Source organism: Culex pipiens, chromosome 2 (assembly GCF_016801865.2).
Source record: "Culex pipiens pallens isolate TS chromosome 2, TS_CPP_V2, whole genome shotgun sequence".
In the NCBI taxonomy this organism is placed as follows: domain Eukaryota; kingdom Metazoa; phylum Arthropoda; class Insecta; order Diptera; family Culicidae; genus Culex; species Culex pipiens.
Genome location: NC_068938.1, coordinates 48139904 through 48163674, shown reverse-complemented (window position 1 = coordinate 48163674; position 23771 = coordinate 48139904). Strand labels below are relative to the sequence as shown.

Sequence of the window (23771 nt, the reverse complement as noted above, 5' to 3'; positions counted from 1 at the left end):
CTCGGGAGTGTCATCCCCCTCGCATGCGACTTTTAAAAGTGAACGGAATATTTTTGGGAGGTTTGGAATGGGGGTTAGAGGAATTTCATCGGGCCGATGAAAATGGTTGAATGCGTAATGTATTACATGATTTGGATGTTTGTAAGTGTAAATGTTAGTCTGTAGTGTATTATCTAATAAGCATATAGTTTTGTAATAATAATAATAATAATAAATATTATAAATATGGTAAATAAAATAAATTTAAATATAATCAAGATGATTCCAGGAAGCTGTAAAAAATAGCAGTAAATTAAAATCTAAATGCTCCAGATGGTTCCCATGCTGTTTTAGAAAGATTCGTTAATTTAAGCAATTTGATGATATATGGTATGAGGAGATGGTATGTTACAGGAAAGGTATAGGATGAGGAATAATATGAACATGTAAATAAATAATCATTTAAAATACAAATGCTCCTGATGGTTCCCTTGCTGTTTTAGTAAGTGTCGTTAGTTTATGTAATTTGATCATATATGGTATGAGGAAATGAGGATATAAAGGAAAGCAATACGAAAAAAAATAATTTGAACATTCAAATAAATTTACATATCAGCAGCTAAATTGAAATTAATTCCAGGAAGCTGTAAAAAATAGCAATAATTTTAAAACAAGTGCTCCAGATCGATCCATTGCTGTTTTTTAAAGCATCGTTAGTTCATGCAATTTAAATGTATATTTTATGGGAAAATAGTATGATAGAGGATTAGAAAAATATAAATAAATCATATAGTGAATAGATACATGTTAGCAGTTAATGTAAGGAAGCTGTGAAAAATATAAATATAAATATCCCGTGGAAACAACGACGCAGGCCAAACACGATCGAAGCAGGCCTTGCCTCGCAAAGAGCAACGACGAGACTGGCCAGCTTCTTTCAAATACACTTTTTTCTTCTTTTTCTTCCGCGCGAAACAACGACGCAGGCCAAACACGATCGAAGCAGGCCTTGCCTCGCAAAGAGCAACGGCGAGACTGGCCAGCTTCTTTCAAAATCACTTTTTCTTCCTTTTTCTCCCGTGCGAAACAACGACGCCGGCCAAACACGATCGAAGCAGGCCTTGCCTCGCAAAGAGCAACGGCGAGACTGGCCAGCTTCTTTCAAATACACTTTTTTCTTCTTTATCTTCCGCGCGAAACAACGACGCAGGCCAAACACGATCGAAGCAGGCCTTGCCTCGCAAAGAGCAACGGCGAGACTGGCCAGCTTCTTTCAAAATCACTTTTTCTTCCTTTTTCTCCCGTGCGAAACAACGACGCCGGCCAAACACGATCGAAGCAGGCCTTGCCTCGCAAAGAGCAACGGCGAGACTGGCCAGCTTCTTTCAAATACACTTTTTTCTTCTTTTTCTTCCGCGCGAAACAACGACGCAGGCCAAACACGATCGAAGCAGGCCTTGCCTCGCAAAGAGCAACGGCGAGACTGGCCAGCTTCTTTCAAATACACTTTTTTCTTCTTTTTCTTCCGCGCGAAACAACGACGCAGGCCAAACACAATCGAAGCAGGCCTTGCCTCGCAAAGAGCAACGGCGAGACTGGCCAGCTTCTTTCAAAATCACTTTTTCTTCCTTTTTCTCCCGTGCGAAACAACGACGCCGGCCAAACACGATCGAAGCAGGCCTTGCCTCGCAAAGAGCAACGGCGAGACTCATGTACAATAACAAATGCTTAATGTTCCTTAAATTTAAGTTGTTAATTTATATGAAACCAAAAAAGTAAAAAAAATCTAATTCTCACTCCGTTGCATGAGGTTCATGAGGTAATTGATTTGGAAAATTCATAGATCGACTTTAAAAATAGTTTTCCATGTAATCACCAGTTGTTGAAAAAATAATTTTCATACCAAATGCGGTATGATATTTAACCCACCGGCAGTCGTGTACGTGTACTTTGTACACAGTTTGTAAGGCCACTTGTAAGAAAGGCGAAAACATGCGATTGAGAAAGTTTTTGATTTGGTTGGAAATAAAAATCAAGACTTTACGGATTAAAACAAAATTATAATTTTTTCATATATTTTTTTAAATGTCATTTTGGAAAACTATTATTACCTTACAACATTTTTGAAGGGTTATTTCTTCTGCATTAAAAAAATCTTTCGAAAAGAAATGTAAAGTGTTGTTTTGCATACATAATTTGGCCGTTGCTAAAGTTTACCCTTCCCCTCCTTTAATGTTGGCTCGAATTTCAGGGGACAGAACAATATTTTTTTCTAAAATCTAAACTAAACTGAAATCTACTCAAATGCATTTTCCTGCCTAGGTAATTATTTTTTGCATCATTGAATCTGTTTAAAAACATTTATATTTTTTTGGAAAATGTCACCAAATGTTTTTTTTGCACAACAAATTTTTCGTCGGAACTAACATTTTAGAAACTAATGATTGCAATACAATTGTAATGTTGTATAAGGCATTTTACAACAATTTGTTCATTGAAAGGTTGAATTCATGGCATTTTGTTATTATTATTTTATTACTTTCTTACACATAATGAAACACTTTCTTTCATTCAAACTGGGTTTGCCTGATAAAAATCTGTTTTACGAATCCCTGTTATGATCTTGTTAAGAACTTTATTTTTTAAATCATCTGATTCAGCAATGATAAAATGATTTTCGTACCACGATCGAAATTGGTGTACAACATTGTTGTAAATGAGTGATAGAAAATACTATCATTTTTTTGATGATTCCTGCACCAAAATATCAGAGTTGCTAGCGACCGTCACTATAACTTGTGAGTTCTCTTCTTTTATCTCATGATTGCCAGCATTCTTTTTCTATCACTCCTTCTCTTTTTCTTGTTCACGCAAACTCGCCGAAGATTCTTTTGTTTGCTCAGAAAACCGAAATGAAAGAACGCTAGTGGGGGATTGGGAACCGACCACGTATAACGTCCCGTTAAAATGCGTTAGCAAATCTTGTTTTGAGACGGCTTTAGTGACTACGCACTGTTGAGGGAGTATAATTGTGAATGCGGAAATGAGAGAGAAAAAGTGAATGTCACGCGGGATTCTGTAAACACGAGATAGAGACAGACAATTGTTTTTGCTGAGAATTTCGTGACGGAAAGAAGGGCAGTAAAAATTGGGAGATGAGAATTTTGGGCATGATAATGGAGCACTTCCCCAGTCATGACGTTCTAGCAGGATTCTAGCAGAGTTCTTACAGAGCTGGATATTCTTATAGTTTTCTAGCAGAAATGTTCCACCGTTCTAGCAGGATTCTGACAGAACCAGCTCTGCTAGAATATTTCGTGACTGGGTCCATTCGAGCAGTTTTTGCTTTTTTCTACAATGTATTTCTTATGGAGCGAACTGTCAAAAACTGCTCGACTGCGGATACTCCATAGAGCTTTATGACGTTTCGCGTACGCACACTAGCGCACCATTTGATTTTGCTGCCTGACAAAATTTAACCTCACTTTATTTTCGTGTACGTACACGCAATACATACGCACGTAGTTTACTCTATTGTAGTCGCTGAAAACCGAAAGTTTGATGTTTTCACAATTATGGTGAGAACAATTGAAAATACGATTGATGTTTTATATTACATAAAGTGTGTATTGCAAACTTTGCACCAAACTCTCCCCCTGTGCAAATAATAACTGCACACAAAATATTTGTACACTGAAAATCATACCCCTTCTCCCCCCCCTCCCCCTTCCCCCTGCTCGCCTACAATGGTGCGTGTCTCGACTGAGCTTTGGTGTGTGTGTGTGACTTAGATAGTTTTTTCTACTGTAGTTTGAGGTGTGCACTTCGTTGGAGAGCTTTTCGCAACTTTCACGATTGTTACAAAATCTCTGAAATCCGCAATACTTTTGACAAAAGTTTTTCATGGTTTTTTCACCATTTTGCATGATCTGTAAAATTACGTATCATAGAATTATGATACCCGTGAGATTTTCTTTTTATTTGGGTGTGATAAATCACTGAGCCTACTAAGGTTAGTTAAATTTCATGCTTTAGCGAACAATATGAAATTCGTGAAATTTACATTTTGTTCATTTAGTAAAAATGTTTCTGGTTTTTATCATTGATAATTTAATATTTAATTTCAGCAAAATACTTTTTCTATAAATCCCACCACTCCCTTACCGCGCCTAATCTCCCGTGTCTGTTTTCGGTTTCTCCCGTTGTAGATTTCCGCATCAGCAAGTACTGCGAGGAGCACTTAATTATCGGCAGCGAGAACCGGTGGGACCGGCGCCGCAACAACCCGCGGTCATCGTCCTCGTCCTCCACAGTGGAGCGCGATATTTCCGGCGGTAATGACGACGACCAGCAGACGGGCAAGTCGGCCAACCTCGTCGTCGCCGTGGACGAGCCTCGGGCGGGCTTTACAGACGACCGTGAAGAGTACCCCGAGTACGAGTACGATGACCGGGACGAGGAGGAAACTGAGGAGGAGGAAGAACAGGAGCAGGAAGAGCGAGAGCAAGACTACGCCGACGATGGACCGCGGGGGGAACCCAGGGCGGAAGCACTGCAACAGCCACAGCCGGTGCAACAGTCGAGTCAGCAGCAGCAGCAGATGCATTCGTTTCACAATTTGAAAATCCTGAAAACGTTTCCCGGGCCGGAATCCGACGACGTTGCCGCCGTTCAAGCGACGCTTAATGAAACGGAAAAAGAGCGGTTACAGCTGGAGGTGGAAGCGGCCAACCGGAAACGGCAGCGCCAGAAGGTGTTCTCGCAGGTAAGGGTTACTTAATTAGCACGTGATTCGCAATGGATTTGAAGTATATCAATTTTAATTTTAAATATTCTCAAGAAGCAATCTTGTTGCACAACTATGACTGAACTTTTTTGTGTAGACTTTTACGGAACTTATTTGAGATGCCATTCAAGGACGTCGTCCATGTTTGGAACCATGCCGACACGGAGGACCTGAAGCAGCCGGTTGGTCATCATTTGGGAAGCACCCATTCCGGCTGAAATAACGATGTTGAGCTGTTTCGCAGTATCGCAATTGAAATCGCTAGTTTTTTTTTCTGTTAGTTCTTGCATAAAAAGCATTACGCAAAATTTCCCAGGAATTCCCCACAATCAAATCGAATACAGTGAGAAGAATGTCATTACTTTTTTATAACGTCGGTCTCGTGGCGCAGGGGTAGCGGCTTCGGCTGCCGATCCCGATGATGCTATGAGACGCGGGTTCGATTCCCGCCTTATCCACTGAGCTTCTATCGGATGGTGAAGTAAAACGTCGGTCCCGGTTTCTCCTGTCTCGTCAGAGGCGCTGGAGCAGAAATCCCACGTTAGAGGAAGGCCATGCCCCGGGGGGCGTAGTGCCAATAGTTTCGTTTTTCCGTCGCATTGTGTCCAACTAAATTAGTTGCATGCTTAGGGTAACGGTCCTTTTAGACCGGAGATGGAGCAGGCCCAGTACTGGATGCCGTACCGGTACATCTCGGCCGGGACGCCCAGCATCGTGACGGCGGAGATGTGGCTGAAATTACAAAATTGATTAACTTTGAGTCATTGAAGCTTTAATTTACATTTCAAAACATTGTATATCCGCAAAGAAGCCAATTTGCATTACAGATTTTCCATGCAAGGTCGAACGCGAACTGGTCTTGAAAATGTTTAAAAATGTGTATCTTACTATTGGAATTTCTGATCGATCCGGTGTCTTCGACAAAGTTGTAGGTTATGATTGAAACTTTTCAGAAAATATTCCACTCAAAACAAAATTCCCGATTTTTTACATGTTTTACTTTTTATCACTAATATTTGAATTCCCAGTTGCAAAAAAAAAATGTGACTTTTTGAAGAAAATATAAAATTCAAAAAAATATGCAAAAACAAATTTGCGATTAGAAATGGAGTCCGTTTTGCGATGCCTGTCCGTCGGGTCGCATGTTTTTTGGGAGCGTTCTTTTATTACGTAACGCGAAAAATCGGACTTTTAGACCCCCTCCCCCCCCCCCCCTCGTAACAAAATTTCCATACAAATTTTAAAAATTTTGTATGGAGCGTAACACGGCCTCCGACACCCCCTCCCCCCCTACTGCGTTACGTAATAAAAGAACGCTCCCTTTCGCGTCGTTCGTCGTCGGTGAGTTTGTCGGGTGAGTGCGCGCGTGTGTGTGTGAAGGTGCGGCTGGCTCTGGTTGAAAAAATGACAGTAGAGCTATCTAAGCCCGATCTCACGCACACTAGCTTACCATTTGTTTTTGCTGGCGGGTACAAATTTTAACCTAAAAATCCTTCGTGTACGTACACGCAATACAGGCGCACGTAGATAACTCTGTTGAGCCAGTCCGTTTTGCGATGCCTGTCCGTCGGGTCGCATGTTTTTTTCGCGTCGTTCGTCGTCGGCAGAGCTGAAAATGTCAGGGGTCCTGACGCGAAAATCGGCGACGCATACACGATTTTTTCAGATCCATTCACTGAACCGCAAAACCGTGACATAAACAAACCCGACTCAGTCGTGAGTGCCCTAGCTCACTGAGCAGCTGCAATGCGAGGCAGTAGTCGACCAACGCTCATTCGACATTGCACGCACACACTTAAAGAAACAAGTTTTCACACAAAAAGTTGGTATTTATGCGTGGAAATGTAATTTTGAATATAAGTTATGGTTGTTTTAAGTATTTTGCACAGTCTAGAACCATTCAATTGTTTAAAAATAGTCAAAATAGTGTTTAGAGAGGATTTTACGAGTCAGTCATACGACACGAATTGAGTGAGTGTAGCTCATTTTTTCACAAGGGGTTGGAAACTCTTAGAGCTATAATTATTATGTCAACCAGTATATCAAAATACATATATGTTAGTATACTTATTATTTCCTTTACATATCGCCAGTATACTTACCAATATACTGAGAGTATCTTAATATACTAACAGTTTATTGCTTTTCGGTTAGTATACTAACAAGTATACTGGAATATCGTTAATATACTCAGTATTTTAAAGAAATATTAGAGTTTCCAGCCCCTTGTTTTTTCACGTCTCTCATTCTCCAGCAGCCGACCGGCACGAGTCAGGCGGCAGTGGTTGAACGGACACAGTAGGCTTACAGTCACATGCTAGCAGTGAACTGACATTTTGGTTTGCTTCATGTGTACGCTGGGTTGGAAACATTTTGCAGGCCTGGTCGACGGTGATTTTGTCGGGTGAGTGCGTGCGTGTGTGTGTGTGAATGTGCGGCTTGCTCTGGTTGTCACGATGACAGTCGAGGCAGTCCGTTTTGTGGTTACCTTTATGTTTGTCTATTCCTTTCTATTGACGTGGCTTTTTTTCTTCTTAGTTAGATTGTAAAGTTCAAATATCGCGATCGTCTTTCTCGTTAGTCTGTCGGGTTTCTTTGTTCTATGATTCGCGATTGTTTCATGGGAAGATTCGTTCTTGATTGCGTTAGCATAATATAAATTATATTTAACCTTTCGTTTCCCGCGAAATCACCTTTTAGCATTATAGCTCGTAAAGCACGGTGACAAATATTGTTTCAACGCGATTGTTCAAGTCCTTCAGATAACTCATAACTCATCAGTAATTAATTGGTCGCTCATCTTATAAAAACTTAAAAGTATAAATAGTCTCAGGTCAACTCTACGTAAATTTGTTACGATGAGTATAATATTTCACCTTTTAATTACACACAATTTTGATTCTATCTTTCCACAGCCGGCTGTCTAAGAATAAATCATTTGTGCTAAACTCAACACCAAATAACCGGGAATGGTCTCATCCGCATCATCCGATTGTTTGCCTTGAGAATACATAATACATCACCCTATCACTCAACTAAATTCATTGATTATTGGGCCACATCATCATCCTCTATGATGAATCCTGGCCATTACCCTTTCCCACTAACAAAATCCCAAGTAGAAGTAGTTTTCCGGCACACGCGGGGGTGTGGATATCGTATAGAACCCACCCTTGGTAGCAGCCTGTGCTAACTAACATTCCCGTCCCGTTCCCTCGAGATCTACAAACTGACATGGCGGGCGCCGTTGGTGGCCAATGACTGTTTCCTATTAGCAACCGCTCTAGTTTTGATGATCGTGATGTTTTATCTTTTCAGCGCATTCATGCATGCTGTTTATAAGGGAAACATTATTTGATCGTTGAAGCGTATAACCGGTTGTGTTGATAGGATATTACGGTTCTGTTCTGTAACGGAGAAGGACAACCATGGGTGGTCTCTCATGCTCATGCTCATGCTCATGCATGCTTAGGGTAACGGTCCTTTTAAAACCGTTTGACCATAACCAACAGTGTCTTAGATCTTGGAGATTTGATTTTGGACACTATCAAAATGCATAAGTTGCTGATGAAGAATAAATATTTAGGGGAAAGTGGGGCAAGTGTAACAAGCTAAGGAAATGCTCGTTATAACCCATCAAAAACGTTAAAATCTGTCGGATTTTTTTATAATCATCTTATTCCAGGTCTTGACTAAGACTTTGATAGAAGAAGTTTTTAAAAAATCCTGTTTTTTAATGTAAAAAATTGATTTTAAAAAATTTGATTTTCCGTACGTTCTTCTCAACTAGTGGGGCAAGACGAACAACCCGTTGGGGCAAGAGGAACAATGCATGAAATAACATGTTAATTTGCTAACAATTGAACTGTTATCACTTAGGTACATCAGATTAGAATGTATTTGAAACGTTTCTTTAATTTTTAGATTGATTAATAATATTTTACTAAAAAATTGATCGTTTATACAAAAACAAATTATTACTTAGATGAAAAAAAGGAAATATCCATAATATCACTATATTTTGTACGGATTTTTTTTTATCAATTGTTTATCAGTTTTTAAGTACTTTTATGTATTTATTTCCCAATAAAATATGATGTTGCAGCAATTCGTATTTTTTCCATAATAAAAATCCATATGGTACACTTGCCCCACCTGGACAAGGTTTTTTAAAAGCTCTCAACAAAAATAGCCAATAGTTAATTCATACTTTATAATAGGTGCAAGTCATTGGTAGGGACACTACTGATCTAGGAAAAATAGCATTTTGATAAAATGAGCCTTAAATCGAACCCTAAGCCTTATTTTGTACTTTCCAAATATTATAAGAAAACAGAGGTTTTGAAAAAAACTTCATTAAATCTCATGCCCCGTGGCGTTTACGTCGTTTTGGCGGTTATGTGGTAGTAGAATCAGCTAATTGCATTGCTAACAACAATTCCTCATACTGGAAATAATCAAAATTGTAAAAAATACGGCCGTACGAGCGATTGTTCCTCTTGCCCCATATGGTCGTCTTGCCCCACCTTCCCCTATTTTCGGAAATAAATTAACAATTGCATGCAAATGATTCAAACCTCGAGCGACTTATCCCAAAAGTCCAGTCAACAGGGTCGGAAGTCCGGTCAGAGTTCCAGTGACGGTTCCGAGCAGACCAGTCAGCACACCGCTCAGCTGGGTGAGCAGCGCATTCACCTGGGTCGTCAGCGATGAAGCAACGGTGTTCAGATTGGAAGTCGCCGCGGTCAGCTGGTTGATCAGAGTCGTCGAAGCACCGGTTCCGGCCGAGATGACCGAGTTGAGCTGGGTGTTGGCAGTGTTCAGGGCAGTCTGCACTCCGGCGGCAACGGTGCTCAGCCCGCTGGTGAGGGTCGTGGGAAGAGCGGTCAATCCGTTGCTGACGATGCTGTTCAGCGTTGACTGAAGGCCTGTTACCGTCGACTGGAGCTGGGTCAGAGCTGAAGCAGCGGCAGCGGTCAGGGCATTGCTCGCCAAAGCGGTTTGGATCTGCGTCAACAGGTTGGTGATGGTTGTTTGTAGTGACGATGTCACGCTTTGCAGAGTCGACAAGGCCGTTGACAATTGGGGAGCAGGAGATGCTGTGGTGGCCTGTAAGGGTGGAATGAATAGGATTTTAAGTAAGGATTAGCTAAATCCTTTTCTTAGGAACTTACCGCCAACAGGCAGACACAGAATGCGACAACCAGGAAGGTTTTCATCTTGGAGGAGACTGTTCAGTGACTTCGAAGCAAGAACTGATACCTTTCGAAAACCTGGATTGAGGTATTTATAGGAAGCTCGAATATCCTCAACACCAAACAACTTGCTCGAACAATCTTAATTTCATCACATTTAGCAACAAAAGAATTTTTTGTTTTCCATTTCACACGAGTGAAGTATCAGCTGTTTACGTACAAACTTTTCTCGAAGCACGGTTAGAACAAACGGAAATCTTGTTTTACGCAAACGCTCAAACGTGATAGCAAATTACTTGATAAAACAAACATAACGGTATTATTTCCATGTTTTGTGTGACTCATATTGTAAAAATTTAATTCTAGAATTTTCTACGAATCGATATGTTTGTACACAATGTTTTTTTTTTTAATTGTGGATAGATTTATAATTACCATATTTTGCGAACACAAATCAATTAGCCAAAACGTCAATCATCAAGCAATCATGAATTTGAAATTCAAGAAGAATGAACCATGAAACTAAAAGAATTTTTTTTGTTTCCCATTTTTTTGCGAAATTAGTTTTGGTCGTGAATCAATAAAAATCGCTGATTTTTGTTTCATTGAGCTTTCATGAAGTCCTTGAAAAAATGTTATTGCAATCAAAATCAAATCAAACCATCCACATTAACGACCCCCGTGTCTTTTGTGGTCTCTATTGAAAGTTTCTGCTCGAACCTAGGAGTCCGAAGGCTTGAATGGGGAGAGCACCCAAACCTCTTTTACTCCAAGGAACCTTCCACCCCAGTGTTTGAACTGACGACCTTCGGATTGTGAGTCCAACCGCTGCCAGCGATTCCACCGGAGTAGGCTTGGTTTGGTGTGTTGTTTGTACTTATGGCATGGAGACGACTCCTACACCTGGAATGACTTAACGGCCTAACAACCAAGGCCGGGACCGACATTTTACTTCCTCATCCGATGGAAGGTTCAAGCAGATGGGAATCGAACCCAGAATCATCGCGGACAGCGTAACCATTCGGCCACGCACTGCCACATTGCAATCAGCAAAACCAAACTTTTTGAAAACCATATGGCGACCTTTCTACAAATTGCAATTTGTTTCACGTGTATATTTCATCTCACCGCGATTCTAGAATGTTGAATTTGGACGTAAACAGCTGAACCTAACACGCGTAAAATAGGACAAACAATGAGTTCTTCTGTTGCTAAATGTGATGAAATAAAGATTGTTCGAGCAATTTGTTCGATGTTGAGGATATTCGAGCTTCCTATAAATACCTCAATCCAGGTTTTCGAAAGGTATCAGTTCTTGCTTCGAAGTCACTGAACAGTCTCCTCCAAGATGAAAGCCTTCCTGGTTGTTGCATTCTGTGTCTGCCTGTTGGCGGTAAGTTCCTAAGAAAAGGATTTAGCTAATCCTTACTTAAAATCCTATTCATTCCACCCTTACAGGCCACCACAGCATCTCCTGCTCCCCAATTGTCAACGGCCTTGTCGACTCTGCAAAGCGTGACATCGTCACTACAAACAACCATCACCAACCTGTTGACGCAGATCCAAACCGCTTTGGCGAGCAATGCCCTGACCGCTGCCGCTGCTTCGGCTCTGACCCAGCTCCAGTCGACTGTTACAGGCCTTCAGTCAACGCTGAACAGCATCGTCAGCAACGGATTGACCGCTCTTCCCACGACCCTCACCAGCGGGCTGAGCACCGTTGCCGCCGGAGTGCAGACTGCCCTGAACACTGCCAACACCCAGCTCAACTCGGTCATCTCGGCCGGAACCGGTGCTTCGACGACTCTGATCAACCAGCTGACCGCGGCGACTTCCAACCTGAACACCGTTGCTTCTTCGCTGACGACCCAGGTGAATGCGCTGCTCACCCAGCTGAGCGGTGTGCTGACTGGTCTGCTCGGAACCGTCACTGGAACTCTGACCGGACTTCCGACCCTGTTGACTGGACTTTTGGGATAAGTCGCTTGAGGTTTGAATCATTTGCATGCAATTGTTAATTTATTTTCGAAAATAAATATTTATTCTTCATCAGCTAATATTGTTTTGCTTTTTTTTTGTAAAAAAATGCCATTTTCAAGTGCAAGATCGGCATAAGAGTTTCACAGTCTTCACTGAGCACTTATTGACTATAGTTATAAAATTCAAAGTTATAAAATTCAAAGCAGATAATTTGAAAGAGAATCGTCCTCATGCTTTTTTGCGGTACAGGGAGGAATTTTGAGCTGTTTGATCCAACAACCTTCCAGATGCTCACACAAAACGTAACTATCACACTACGGAAAACTTCACGGAAAAAAAAAACAATTCTCCAAATCGCGAATTTAATTCACGAATGCTAGAACCACGAAGGAATATATTCACGTTTGCAGTGCAAATGCACAATACTTATGAATAAATTCCTTCGTGGTTCTCACATTCGTGAACTTAATTCACGATTACGAGAATTGATTTTTTTCTGTCTTGATGATAAGAGAAATCACAAACATGGTCGTCATTTTTATCACATTTCGCAAATCGAAATATCCTTGTATTTTTTTTTTTTTTTTTGGTTTTGGATGAAAGTTTTTCCATGCATTTGTTTTGTCAAAAGAAGTCATTTTGCATCATTACACCCAACTGGCAGTCGCATGATTGTGATGCATGGCGGCATGAAAGTATATCAGAATCTGCATGAAATCTGTCCTCATGCATTTTTTGCGATATAGGAGTATGACATTTTTGCCCGTTACCGACAATTATCGACATTACCGACGACTTTTTGGTTGTATTTCACAAAAAAAAACACTTAGCAGAACGAGGATTGAACCACCAACTTCTTGGTTATTGATCCGACACGCTACCACCGCGCCATGGACGCTTGATGAAAAGTGAGTGAAAGAGCACCAACATATGCTTCTCTTTGGAGTGTTGCTCGGGGACGGGCCAGCTTTATATGTGTTGGTGAGAACTGCAGATCGCTGAAATTTTTACACGCGGGCAAAAATGATCTACGGGCTTGCTGCAAAAAATGTTATAAAATATGACATTTTCTGCAGCAAATCCAATGTTGCAGATTTTGAGATATATTTTTCCTTTGGGTGTAGGTATGTAAATGTATGAAATTCTTTATTATGAATTTTCTGATCAAGACATCAAGCCTTCGACAAAGTTGTAGGTTATGATTAGGATATTTCGCTATAAAAAATTGTACTCGGAAATAAAAAATTTGTAGCCCTGAATGTCCTGAACAACTCTACCCAAGAAAGTATGGTGCTAAAGTGCGTCATAAAAAAGATATAGAGTTTTCAAAAGTAGTGTATTGAAATAATCAGTGAAACTCAAATATTCTGCCAACATTGCCTAAGGAACCATGAAATACAAAATAGACATGACTGTTCTTATATTTTGATGAACCTTACTTAAAATCGACGTGAAATCCTCAAATATTTTATAGTTTTCGAAAGATTACGCTTGACTTGGCAGTGTTGGCGAAAAGTATGATTTTTACCGAGTATTTCGAAATGACTCTCTTGAACGCTCTGTAACAATTTGGCACCATACTGTCTTCGGGAGAGTTGTTCAAGACATTCAGGGCTATACTTCTATAGTGTTAGTTTCATGAAATAATAAAACATGAATTTTGTAAATTTAAAAATGTGAAAATGCAAGTTTCCCCATAGTAATTTCTATAAAAATTTCATTCGCTTTGCGCCAATCGTGGGCTTAACTAATCGCTTCCTTATTTTGGGAGGTTGTTTGGGACCCTAAAAGGGACCCAAAAAATGTGTTGCTGAAAAAAACAATTTTCGATTCCACCCTATTGAGGTATAAAATTTAATTTCAATTTTTTAGTTTTAGTAGTAGATGGACATCAACTGATTATTATTGACTGATGACTTTATGTTTTTTTTTCTGAGATCGTTTTGGGTACCTGCTTGAAGTACTTTTTCTTTATCCTTTATCTCTTAATATGGAATCCGTCACAATTTTTACTAAATGTTCAAGCAAAAATTAAAAAAAATATTGACTTTTGGAAACCAAGGCTGCCGAGTTGGGTATCATCAACGAATCCGACTTCCGAAAAATCAGGTACTTCTACTCCGAATTTTACTATTCAAAAACACCCGGTTTACCGACGTCAACTACAACTTCCAACCCCGATTCCAATTCTTGAGCCTCTGAATTATCAACTCCACCGACTCAGATTCCAGCTCCGACTAAACAGTCTTGTTGGAAATTAATGAAACTAAAAAAAGTCAAAGATGTTATGCAAACGAATATTTGAACTAAGTGCTGACGATAGAACTAATCTTTATTCCGTTTCCGAACAAATGTATACTCAACGTTAAATGGTGGTGTCAGGCTCATTCAACCAAACAGACCAGACAAGGTTCCGGTCAGGGTGGTCGGAAGGCCAGTCAGAGTACCCGACAGACCACTCACCAGGCCGGACAGAAGCGTGCTCAGCGAGGTAAGGAGCGTGTTCACCTGGGTGGAAAGCGAAGAGGCAGCGGTGTTCAGGCTGGTAGTTGCGGTGTTCAGCTGGCTGACCAGAGATGTGGAAGCGCTGGTTCCGGCCGTGATGACCGAGTTGAGCTGGGTGTTTGCATTCGTCAGGGCAGTCTGCACTCTCGTGGCAACGGTGTTCAATCCGGTGGTGAGGGTTGTGGGCAGACTGGTCAGTCCGTTGCTGACGATGCTGGTCAAAGTCGACTGAAGGCCTGTGAGCGTTGTTTGGAGCTGGGTCAGAGCCGCTTTAGCGGAAGTGGTTAACGGGCTGCTCGCCAAAGCCGTCTGGATCTGCGTCAGCAAGCTGGTCAGAGATGTTTGAATCGAGGTGGCCGTAGTCTGGAGATTCGTCGCTGCAGTTGACAGCAGTCCTGGGGCAGGCGCGGCAGTTGTGGCCTGTAGAAATTGGTTGGAATTGGGTTCAGGTGTAAGACTTACTGAGTTATTTTTAAGAAACTTACCGCCATGAGGCAGGCACAGAAAGCTACAAGCAGGAAGGCTTTCATCTTGGAGCAGGATGTTCAGAGCGTCGACTTTGAAACAAGTACTGATACCTACTGACTGTCTGAGATGAGGTATTTATAGGAAGCGTGAAAGTATCCCGTTCCCATACAAACATTTTGAGTAACGATAAATTTGCACTAGTCTTCTGCAAAAACAATCGAACATTTTGTAGTCCTCAATTTGCGTACACTTGGGTTGCGTATATGCGTCTAGACTTCAAGAAGTGTGTTCTAGAAGCTTAAAAAGTGTGTCGGTGGATAATTTCGATTTCGGTTCTGTTTTTGAAAACCGGTGAAAATATGAAATTTTTAGAACAATGCCGTCTTTCAAACGAGAGATTGTATCTGCCCTTCAATTTCCGGAGGGTTATCGAAAAAACATAAACAGATAGTAAATCGTCGTCAAGTACCGAAGGTATACGATGTAATACTATGCGTAACGGATCACTAGTCCTTGGCGTGATCGTCAATGCCTCCATCGCACTTTTACGTCGCACGCAATGTAACTGAATGATTTCGATTGTTCCTGATCTAATCGCAACAATTATTGCAACATCACACGTAAGAAGAACTAAAATTCGGCTGAACCAATACGAGTTTCTGTGACATCAATTTGAGTTCGCAAAATCGAATTGATTGATAAAGGCCGATCGGTTTTGCTGAATATATTAAGCCGTAGAAGCTCGATTTCCAGCATCAGTTTCAAGTGTGCAGCCGAATACGAAACGATACATTTCACCATGAAGTACGCTCTGATCCTTGCCGTGTGCTTCGGCCTTGTTGCGGTAAGATTTAGCTTTTTTCCCATTTCGTGCTAGGATCTTTCAACTTCTCCGTCGTTCTACAGGTTTCCCTAGCATCGCCGGCTCCCCAGCTGTTCAGTGGCCTCTTCTCGACTCTGTTCAGCTCGTTTGCCACGACTTTCGGCACTCTGGTATCGAACGTGCAAACATCTCTGAACAGTACCATTTCGACGATTGGCACTCTTCTTGGTAACATTACCACGAATGTCGGAACGGCTGTGACGAACATTGGAACGACCCTGAACACCACCCTGACGACGGCCCTGTCGAATGCCAACGCCACCCTGGTTGCGGCCCAAACTGCCCTGGTCAGCGCGGCCAACACCACCGTCACGAACCTGTCCACTGCCCTGCAGACTCGCCTCAGCACGGCCGTTACCAATTTGAACACCCTGGTCGGAACCCTCAACACGACCCTGACCGGAATTATCGCCAACGGAACAACCGTGGCCACCAATGCCGCTACCACGCTGAACAACATTACCAGCGCGGTCAACACGGCCATCGCGAACGTAACGTCGGTTCTGTCCACGGCTGCAAGCACCACCGCGACCACTGGAACCGGTCTGTTTGGTTCCATTGGAACGCTGATTGGATCCATCTTTTCCATTTTCGGATAAGTATAAGATGGAAAAGTTAAGTTTATTTGAGTTTATGTAATAAACAGTCTTTTTGCAATGTTCAATTCGTATAGAGACTTTATTTATTTATTTTTTTGGCTGAAACTTTGTTTGTACTTTCTTCATGATCAAAGAGGTAATTTTGCAACACTAGTTCGTCCATACAGATCCTCAAAAAGTTTTGGTAGCTATCCGACCAATAAAGACATCAAAATACTCAAAACTCAGAATCATCAAAATTGTTATGATTATTTCAAACTGTCCTACAAAAATGACGCTATTTTTTTTAAATATATTTGTTCAAATATTACTGATCGAAAATGGCATCTTTGCAGCTGACAGCCAAAATTAATTAATTACAGTAGTTGTTCGGTAACTGGGCGCTGTTTAACTGGGCTGCTTTTTAACTGGGCGCTCGATAACTGGGCCGTAGCCCAGTTAAAAAGCAGTCAAACGTCAAAAAACCAAAACAAACCGAAATGACCGAGGGGTTAATGGATGCAAAAATCATTTTCAATGAATACAAAAACTTTTTTCAAACATTTATTTAATTTCAAGTCAGAATTGAAGAAGTATGAAAAGTAAGCATTATAAATAATTTGAGTAACTTTTATTATAATATTTCATGTGGAAAATATTATGCATCGGTGATCCCCTCGTAATTTTTCGTTCAGCCCAGTTAGCGAGCAGCATTCGGTGACTGGGCTACGTTCTCAGCCCAGTTACCGAACAAATACTGTAATTTGACAGTTTTGTCAATTTTCTGATAAAAAACATAATGTTTAGGAAACGCTAAAAATAGAGCTGAAATTTTGTTTTGGCTTTATGTTAAGATTAACAACTGATTAATTTTATACTCCATCTAAAACTGATTTCAAAATTTCAAAATTCAAAAAAATCAAAATTTACCCATTGATACTCGAAGGTGAAGTTTGTATGGGAGAAATCGAAAAAATGTTTGAAACACACAATTTTCTTACTGTTTGGTGGGCTTTTTCCATCCAAACATTCTCAAAAGCGAGTTTCTTATTGAAAATTTAATGCTCTACAACTTTGTAGAACATATTTATGCTTTAAAACTCGATCCTGAGAAGTTATTAGCAATTTAAAAATGTCATTTTTGTATTTATGAAAAGATTTTTTTCATTAACTTCAGGCTCGGGTATCAATGGGTTCATCTCAACCAATTTCGATCAAAATTTGCACAAAAAAACTTTTATTAATCCTTGAACTCAAACAACCTAAAAGTTTGAAAAGACAACTGATTTTGAAAATGGCAATTACTTCTACAAGTAAAAACAATTACATTTTATTCAAATGATACAGCACGCTTAATCAATTTAAAAAATATTGATTTTAAATTATGTTTAACATCTCAAAATACAGTAAACTGAATCGGGTTTGTTTTGACTGCCTGCGGAATTTTTAAGTATTAGCAAAAACGCAAATTTGGTATTTAAATAACATATACGTTTTTTGTTTTTTTTTTCCGAAATGGTTATTTTGCGCAAAGTACTGAGCATTTGTTCTTCTTTTAAAAGTCTGTAATTTAACCAAAGTTACCAAATCGGCATTGTTCAACTCTCAGCTTCTCTTAATCATACAGATAGTACTATTCATATTATAGCCAAATAAAATAAGAGAAATATTGTTGAAAGAACTACAATGACCTAAAATTCAGGAAATTGACATAATTTTTTAATTAAAGTATTTGATTCTACCAAGTTTACAAATAGTAATGAATACAGATCACCTCAAAAATTAGTTAAACAATTAAACAAGAAGTGAACATGCCTGGACATGAAACGCTTTCGTAACTCTTAATATCTTAACCCATTCGTGGTAGCAGCATGTTAGATCATGCTTTCGACTTCAGGACACTTTGGATGACTAAGAACATCCTAAAATGGTTTAGATAAAATTCATGAAATTGTAAATTAAATTCACGACGTAATTTTTTTCTAACATCCATTTTTTCGAAGTTGATAAATGTGACGACAGCAGACTCTGCGATCTGTATTGCAAAACACAAACAAAATATAGTATTCAGTGGAACTTTATTCATAATCCATTCTATCCCAACAATCTTCCGAACAAATTCAACCCGGTGTTGAACAGTCCAGTTATTCCGGTGATTCCTGTGTTGATCGCAGTGGCCACATTCGTCGCTGCTGGGGCCACCGTAGCGTTGAGGGCCGACGTCAGGCTGACCACGTTTGCGGTGGCATTGCCCAAGGCGTAGATCAGCGTCTGCGAGGGATTCGTTCCGGCGGCTAGAACCGAAGCAAGGGCGGTGTTCAACGCGGTGATCGCCGACGTTAGCTGGGTTGCTTGGGTGGACATTGCCGAGGTGAGGGCCGTTGCTCCGTTCGCCAGCACCGTGGAGAGTACAGTGGATGCGGCCGTTAGGGCGGTTTGGGCGTTGGTCAGCACAGTACTGAGCATGGATGACAAGCCGGTGGTGGCGGTCGTTGCTGCCGTGGACGCTAAGCTGGTGAGGAACGTCGGAACCTGGGTAAGAGTGGAAGCGATCTGTGGCAGCAGTGTGGACAGGGTAGAGGAGAGGGTGCTGAGTCCAGTAGTGAGTCCCGTACTGAGGGCAGTTTGGAGGGGGGAGGTCAGGTTGGCCACGTTGGTAGTTGCATTGGTCAGGGCATCGATCAAGATCTGCGGAACGGTACTTCCAGCGGACAAGACCGAAGCCAGGGTAGTGTTGAGCGCGGAAGTTGCCGTTGCCAGCGTGGTAGCCGGAATTGTGAGCGCCGTTGTGACTCCATTCTGCAGGGCTGTGGAGAGCAGCGTGGTAGCGTTCTGGAGTACCGTCTGGGCGCCGGTCAACGCGGTACTGAGCAAAGGCGATACGAGTCCAGTTAATGCGGTCGGAATCTGACCCAGGGTTGTTGTGACCTGTGGTACCAAGCTCGTCAACGTAGTCGACAGGGTGCTGAGACCGGTCGTTAGTCCAGTACTGAGGGCAGATTGGATGGGCGAGGTTAGAGTGGCCACGAGTGATGTTGCGTTGGTCAGTGCGCTAATCAAGGTTTGCGGTACGGTTGTTCCTGCGGAAAGCACACCAGCCAGGGTAGTGTTCAGCGTGGAAACCGCGGTTGCCAGTGTGGTTGCCGGGATGGTCAGCGCCGTTGTGAGCGCAGTTGTTCCATTCGTCAGGACAGTAGACAGCACGGTTGATGCGTTTTGGAGGACGGTTTGAGCATTGGTCAACGCAGTACTGAGCAGAGGAGTGGTCGTGGATGCAACTCCGGAAAGAGCCGTCGGAATCTGGCTGAGGATCGAAGTGATCGTAGAGAGCAGATTCGGCAATGCTGTCGACAGAGTGCTGATGCCAGTTGAGATTCCTGTACTTAGAGCAGTTTGAAGTGGTGCGGTTTGGCTGGTCACGTTAGCGGTAGCGTTTCCGAGGGCGTAGATCAAATTCAGCGGTGCACTAGCTCCGACGGAAAGAACCGTACCCAAGGCAGTGTTCAGTGTGGTAACTGCCGTTGCCAGCGTGGTAGCGGGAGCGGTAAGTGCCGTTGTTGCATTCTGCAGGATTGTGCTCAACACCGTGGTAGCATTTTGAAGGGCGGTTTGGGCGTTGGTAACCGCAGTACTAAGCAAGGTGGTTAGTGCGGTTGGTGTGGTGGTGGTGGCGGTGGTTCCCGTGGTCGCGAGTCCTGTCAGGGTTCCCGTAATCTGGCTGATGGTGGAGTTTATCTTGGGCAGCAAAGTTGACACTGTAGTCGAAATGGCACTGAAGAGGCTGCTGGTGAGTCCACTTAACAGCGAAAAGATTGGTTCAGGGCCCGGCGCCGGTGCTGGAACTGCTGAAGCAACTGCCAGAAGGCACAGTCCCACTGTGAAGGCGACTGCTAGCTTCATTTTGGCGGAATGAAACAACTTCTCGGTGTCAGGAGCTTGGAAAACTGATGATCCGAAGCACTATTGGTTCATGTTTTTATACTGATCTCAATAGGTTTTACCGATCCTTCCTACCAATTTCAATGATTCAATTGTTTGAAAATATTCGACATTGCAAATTACGTTTCAAATTTGAACTGGTCTGTGCTGGTAGTATGACGATGAGTTTGCGTAAATGTTGTGTTTAATGTCTCGTCGATCTGTGCACGCGTACAGGTGCCAGGCCATAATTAATGGTCGATTTGCCAAAACAAGTAACCGTATTGTTCAAAACAGAAATAATCATACGAGGATTTATACAAAGAATAATAAGAGTTCATTGACGAGAAAATATCCTCATCTACGAATTTTTACTTTATCATCCACAGGACTTTCGCGTGCTCAAGATCCTCCCCAGCAACCTGGACCAGATCGAGGACATCAAGCGGATCGGCAACGAGTACTACTTCAAGAAGGACGTCGAAGTGGTGGACGACGCAGAGAACGAAATCGTTCCACCGTCCTCCACCAAAAACGACACCAACAACCAGTTCACGGAAACGCTCGACATTGTGGTCCTGCCGGCTCCGACGACCAAGGACGCTGACGTGTACGAAAGTGAGCTTGACCTGCCGGTGGACAGCAAAACCACAGTCAACGTGATAGAGCTAGCAACTCCGACTGTAGTGACCGGACAGGAGCCGAACCAGACGGAATCGACGGCCAGCGCGTCCACGCCCGCGCTGACCACGCTGGGCAATCCAAGTGGTGAGCCGACGCCTGGCGTCGAGTCGAACGAAATCGAGGGCGATTCAAAACCCAACAAAAGTAGTGGCGAGGACGGATTTAGTTTTAACAATAGGACTTTTAAGAAAATTCAAGACACGGTGCTGGAAGAAATCGGTGCAGGTCACAGTGAGGAACGGTACCCCGGAAGTTACGACGATGACAGCGAGGACGACGATCTGGAGGATGACGACGAGGACGATTACGAGGAGAGCGAAAAACGAGGCCATAAAAAGTATATCAGGTGAGTGTATTGACGGGGGGTTTGCGGTTTCAAGTTTATTATTTACTGTAATTTTTTTAATTAGACGCAACACATAAGTTTTTTAGGATCATTTGGTAAAACTTTCGTTTTGCGAACAACATGGCTGAGCGGTGTTTGCCTTTTTTCTTATTGGTAATTTTACTCATAAATCTCATATCGTTTATTGTTCCAACAGTATTTTTAATTTGTATTTATTTTTTTTTTTTTTGAATGAAACTTTGTCCATACATTATTTTTAAGTTTTAAGTTCAACTGACGATATCTCAAACACTACTGGTTAGAGTTTTATTTTTTACCATAGTTAACCCTTTACAACCTAACCCCGCCTCTAGACGGGCTTCGATTTGAAAAATCGCCAAAAATCCATTTTTCAACCAATTTTTGATCTTTAAAAAGCACTGGAAAGAAGAACTCTTAAAATTTTAGAAAATTTCAGGGTTGGAAGTTTAACTTGTTTTATGTGACTTTGACAATGTTTTTAAAAATGTCATTTTTTTAGGGGTCAACTTAGGCTGTGTTTTTCACTAACGTTTCCAATATTTTCAGTAAAAAGAAGTATGCAGTAATTTTTGTAGTGTCCCAGACTATGCCTCTCTGCATTTTTTTTGCAATTTAAATGATGATGGTGCGATTCTATAGCAGAAAATGTGAAAAACATGCAAAAATTTGAATAAGTGACTGTAAAACATGAAAAAATTAGATAGGCGAAATGTAATTATATTAGGTGGTAGAGTAGGCCAAATAACACCAAAAACAAACATAAACTAAACAAGATAAATGCAAATTAAAATACTAAAAATGAAACAAGAAAAACATAAAACAAGAGAAGTAAAGTTTTTCGTAGAACAAAAGTTGCTCAAAATGACCTCCTAAACACGGGAAAAATAAATATTTTCGAAAAAAAATTTGGGCAGTAGAGGGTTAAAAAATAAAACTTTTGTGAAATGTTTTGATCATTTTAACAAAATTACAAACATACAACAAACATTTTAAAATTTGGTCAAAACTATTTAATGACGGAAATTGTCAATTTGTAAATATTTTGAAACGTAATGCTTGACAAAAGATTATTTTTTAACAATGAAAATCGAATCAATAGTTTTCAAGATATCGTCAGACAGCAAGAAAAATCGTCGATTTGCATTCTTTGTTAGGCTGTATCTGTTAAACTAACTGGCCGAGTTTCAAAGACTCAGAGAGATAATTGCAGGAAATTTTCTCAGCTATTCAAACATATTTTTAAGGGTGGCTTTCCTTCACGAAGTATTAAAAAATGTAAAAAAATACGAAATTACATCCTAAAAATGGAAAGTACTTTTCGTTTGCAAATTCGATATTTTCAAAAAAAAACATTTTTTTTCAAATATTTACAATTTGGAACCAGATTTTGCATCAACATGCACTTTGGCTCAAAACATGTATTTTGAGTTACATACAAACATTGAAATAGCAAAAATAATTTGGGAATCCAGCTTTTGATCAAAAAAGTTAAATAAAGGAATTGTTTTTTTAAAGAGTGTAACTAATTTTACTGAATATTTCTAATTATAATCTATAACATTGCCGGAGACACTAAATCGATCCAAAAACGAAACTCAAGATATATTAAGGTAACCATTGTATGACCAGCCTGCAAAATTGTATAGAGACTTGACGCAAAATTGCTTCTACGGAGCGTATGAAGAAAGTTTCATCCAATTACAAAGAAATGTTATCAAACGAACGGGGTCACTTTTTAGTTTGACAACCCTTTTACACAGAGATCACACTCACTATCAATCGTTTGTTTTGATAGTGTGCGTGAACGCCGTGTAAAAGTGACAGTTCGTTACTTTATAGTTTGACTTTGACCAACCAACGGGGTTCAAACTAAAAAAGATTAGTTTTAATGCAACAAAATAAATTGACAAGACAACTTTTTTTTATGTATCAACTATGATCCCTTTGGAATAAGCTGTCAAGTAGGGCCGCGAAGTTATTTTTTTAAAATTGATTTGAAAATCCATTTTAAATCCTTTGCGGTCGTATAAAGGGTCATTGTACTCAGAAAAACAAGCTTCATCGTTGTGAACAATAATATCACAAATTTAAACCCTAATTTTAGGACCCAATTGTAACAGAGCTGAAAGTTCTTTCAGGCAGGAATTTTGGAACCATTCTAGATAGATTCTAATATAAAAATTAAGAAAAACAATGTAAATGAGTCAAATACGAAGTCCACAGTTTTTTTTTTTTTTTTTTTTTCAAAAGGTCCTATAAACTATTGTCTTTCATATGTTTATAGGAACTATTAAAAAAACTCTAGAAGTGTAAATAAGGTTCTATCCCATTCCCTAGAATCCCATTCCCCAGAATTCCATTCCCTAGACTGCCATTCCCCAGAATTGTCCATTCCCCAGAATGATCCATTCCCCAGAATGACCCATTC

The 23771-nt window shown here is 40.8% G+C and overlaps 5 protein-coding genes across 5 annotated transcripts in view; 2 read left to right on the top strand and 3 right to left on the bottom strand.

Annotated features, from left to right (window-relative positions):
- The window catches only part of LOC120428324 (uncharacterized), a 229376-nt gene that overhangs the window by 150726 nt on the left and 54879 nt on the right, over window positions 1–23771 (top strand). Inside the window, exons 5-6 of the mRNA XM_052706902.1 lie at window positions 4188–4744; window positions 20682–21322. Of these exons, the coding sequence (XP_052562862.1) occupies window positions 4188–4744; window positions 20682–21322 (1198 nt within the window). The remainder of the gene's footprint in view (window positions 1–4187; window positions 4745–20681; window positions 21323–23771) is intronic.
- LOC120428331 (uncharacterized) lies at window positions 9301–10068 on the bottom strand. Its single transcript, XM_039593328.2, has 2 exons — window positions 9940–10068; window positions 9301–9874 (listed from the first exon to the last, which is right to left on the bottom strand). Exons 1-2 carry the CDS (start codon window positions 9982–9984, stop codon window positions 9353–9355), a joined length of 567 nt encoding a protein of 188 aa, XP_039449262.1. The 5' UTR covers window positions 9985–10068; the 3' UTR covers window positions 9301–9352.
- LOC120428330 (uncharacterized) lies at window positions 11222–11992 on the top strand. The gene is made up of 2 exons (XM_039593327.2): window positions 11222–11353; window positions 11419–11992. The coding sequence occupies exons 1-2, from the start codon at window positions 11309–11311 to the stop codon at window positions 11938–11940; spliced, it is 567 nt and encodes a 188-aa protein (XP_039449261.1). The 5' UTR covers window positions 11222–11308; the 3' UTR covers window positions 11941–11992.
- On the bottom strand, window positions 14255–15064 carry LOC120428329 (mucin-17-like). Its single transcript, XM_039593326.2, has 2 exons — window positions 14931–15064; window positions 14255–14865 (listed from the first exon to the last, which is right to left on the bottom strand). The coding sequence occupies exons 1-2, from the start codon at window positions 14973–14975 to the stop codon at window positions 14329–14331; spliced, it is 582 nt and encodes a 193-aa protein (XP_039449260.1). The 5' UTR covers window positions 14976–15064; the 3' UTR covers window positions 14255–14328.
- LOC120428326 (uncharacterized) lies at window positions 18434–20333 on the bottom strand. The gene has a single exon (XM_039593323.2). It carries the CDS (start codon window positions 20272–20274, stop codon window positions 18469–18471), a length of 1806 nt encoding a protein of 601 aa, XP_039449257.1. The 5' UTR covers window positions 20275–20333; the 3' UTR covers window positions 18434–18468.